At 56.3% G+C, this 1,692-nt stretch overlaps 1 protein-coding gene across 1 annotated transcript in view; it reads left to right on the top strand.

The window, feature by feature from the left end:
* The first annotated feature begins 372 nt into the window (after positions 1-372).
* The window catches only part of GABRA3 (gamma-aminobutyric acid (GABA) A receptor, alpha 3), a 57,683-nt gene continuing 56,363 nt past the window's right edge, over positions 373-1,692 (top strand). Inside the window, exon 1 of the mRNA XM_009997204.1 lies at positions 373-461. Coding sequence (XP_009995506.1) covers positions 373-461 — 89 coding nt within the window. The remainder of the gene's footprint in view (positions 462-1,692) is intronic.

Genomic DNA, 1,692 nt, shown 5'->3' with positions numbered 1-1,692 from the left:
AAGAACCAGTGCAGTCATTTTGGAAGTGGAGCTATGCACTTGCAGAAAGGTGCTGAAGCACTTGGGGGACTGCTTGATGTGGTGTGAACACGGGTGAGGGTTTGTGTGTGTGTACATGTGCTTGGCTCTGATCCCATGCTGTGACTTCCCCAGGGCCAGAGGTGGTGCAGGGGATGCTGCTGCTTTTGGTCTCTGGAAATACAAAACCCCAGAAACACAGACTGCTGGCTAACATGGATCAACTGCTAGGAAAAACTAAACTAAGTGCATTGTTTTCCTCCTAGTAAATAAAGTCTCTTTTCTCTCCTCCTCCTCTGTGCCCACCCTGGCAGGTGCTGGAGGCTTGCTTGCTGCTCACCACGTGCTGAGGCCATGGCGCTGAGGTTCCCGGCAACTGGGTCGCTCTCTCTTGTTAGCCTTGGAGTCCTAGGCCTCGTTTTGGCTCTCCCTGCTGATGCCGGGTAAGGTGGTAAGCAGTGAGGCTGCTGGCCAAGGCTGCAGTCCTCTTGCTGTGCTTAAATATCTCAGAGCTAGTACTTGCATGGAGTAGTCCAGGGCAAAGCACTAAGAAGTGTCCCTGCTGTATTTGGCCCTGCCCTTGTCCCCAGCCCCATGCCCTTCACCCGGGGACTGCTCAGTCCCTCGTGGCTGAGCTGACTGATTACATCAGCATTATTTAAGGTGCTTTCATTCAGGACAGTTGTCAGCATTTTGTGCATGAATCCCATTTCTGAATTTGGCCTCTGCACAATTCACTCTGGGCAAGGACTTGGCCTTGATGAGTTTTAACCTGGAAGAGAGATTCCCCTCCCCTTTCATTTTTTAATGCTCTTTTCTTTAAAAGAGAATTAAACTGCTTCAGGTATTTGGCTGTTTATGATGTAATGACCCACAAGCAGCACACCTGAGTGGCAGGGAGGCCAGCCTTGGCTGGGCATGCTCCTTTCCCTCTGCCTGGGTCGGTGTCGCTGTCCTGGCACAGTGGGTGCTGCCACCAGCCTCTGGGAGCTGTCAGGAGAAGACAAAAGCCTGTTAGTCCATGACAGGCTCTGCAGTCCTCCTCTGCATCCCGCCAGAGCCTCTGCTGAGGCTTGGTGAGCTGGGGAAGCCCTGCAAGGAGGGGAGGCAGAGACCCCCCCAGCACAGCCTGCCAGCCACGGGGAGCGGGGAGCTCTGTGCAGAGGGAGAGGAATGCAAATAATACATGACTTCTATAAAAAATTTAGAAAAAGCCTTTAGAGTGCCAGGTAGGGACCCTGAGATGCTGTCTGCCGAGTTACAAGTCCAGCAGTGATCAAGGATTTTCATGCGTGAAGAAACGTCAGCGCTGCCACTCCTGCTCCCCCACGCACCCTCTGCCTGCAGCACTTCCAGCTGCACAGCCTGCCCTGCCCTGCCCTCCACCTGCCTCCCGCTTGGCAGAGGGAAAGGCGCCCCAAAGATGCCTTTGCACGGAGGTGCTGACCCCCCCCCCCGTGCTGGCTGCAGGGCGTGCCCCCCGTGCCCCCTGTGCCCGCTTTCGCCACCGCTGCCCTTTTGCTCCCATCGCAGTTCCCCGGTGGTGCTGCCGCTCCCTCCCTGCCCGCCGTGCGGGTGTCGGGGCTGCTCTGGGGGAGGATTTCCTTCCTAAATTGCAGAGGAGGGGAGCTGTGCTGGGAGGTGAGCACAGGAGGTGGCAGCCAGCTCTCCAGG

This window comes from Chaetura pelagica, unplaced genomic scaffold (assembly GCF_000747805.2).
Source record: "Chaetura pelagica isolate M959 unplaced genomic scaffold, ChaPel_1.0 scaffold344, whole genome shotgun sequence".
Taxonomy (NCBI): domain Eukaryota; kingdom Metazoa; phylum Chordata; class Aves; order Apodiformes; family Apodidae; genus Chaetura; species Chaetura pelagica.
The sequence above is the reverse complement of the archived record's forward strand: the minus strand, read 5'-3'. Positions and strand labels throughout refer to the sequence as shown.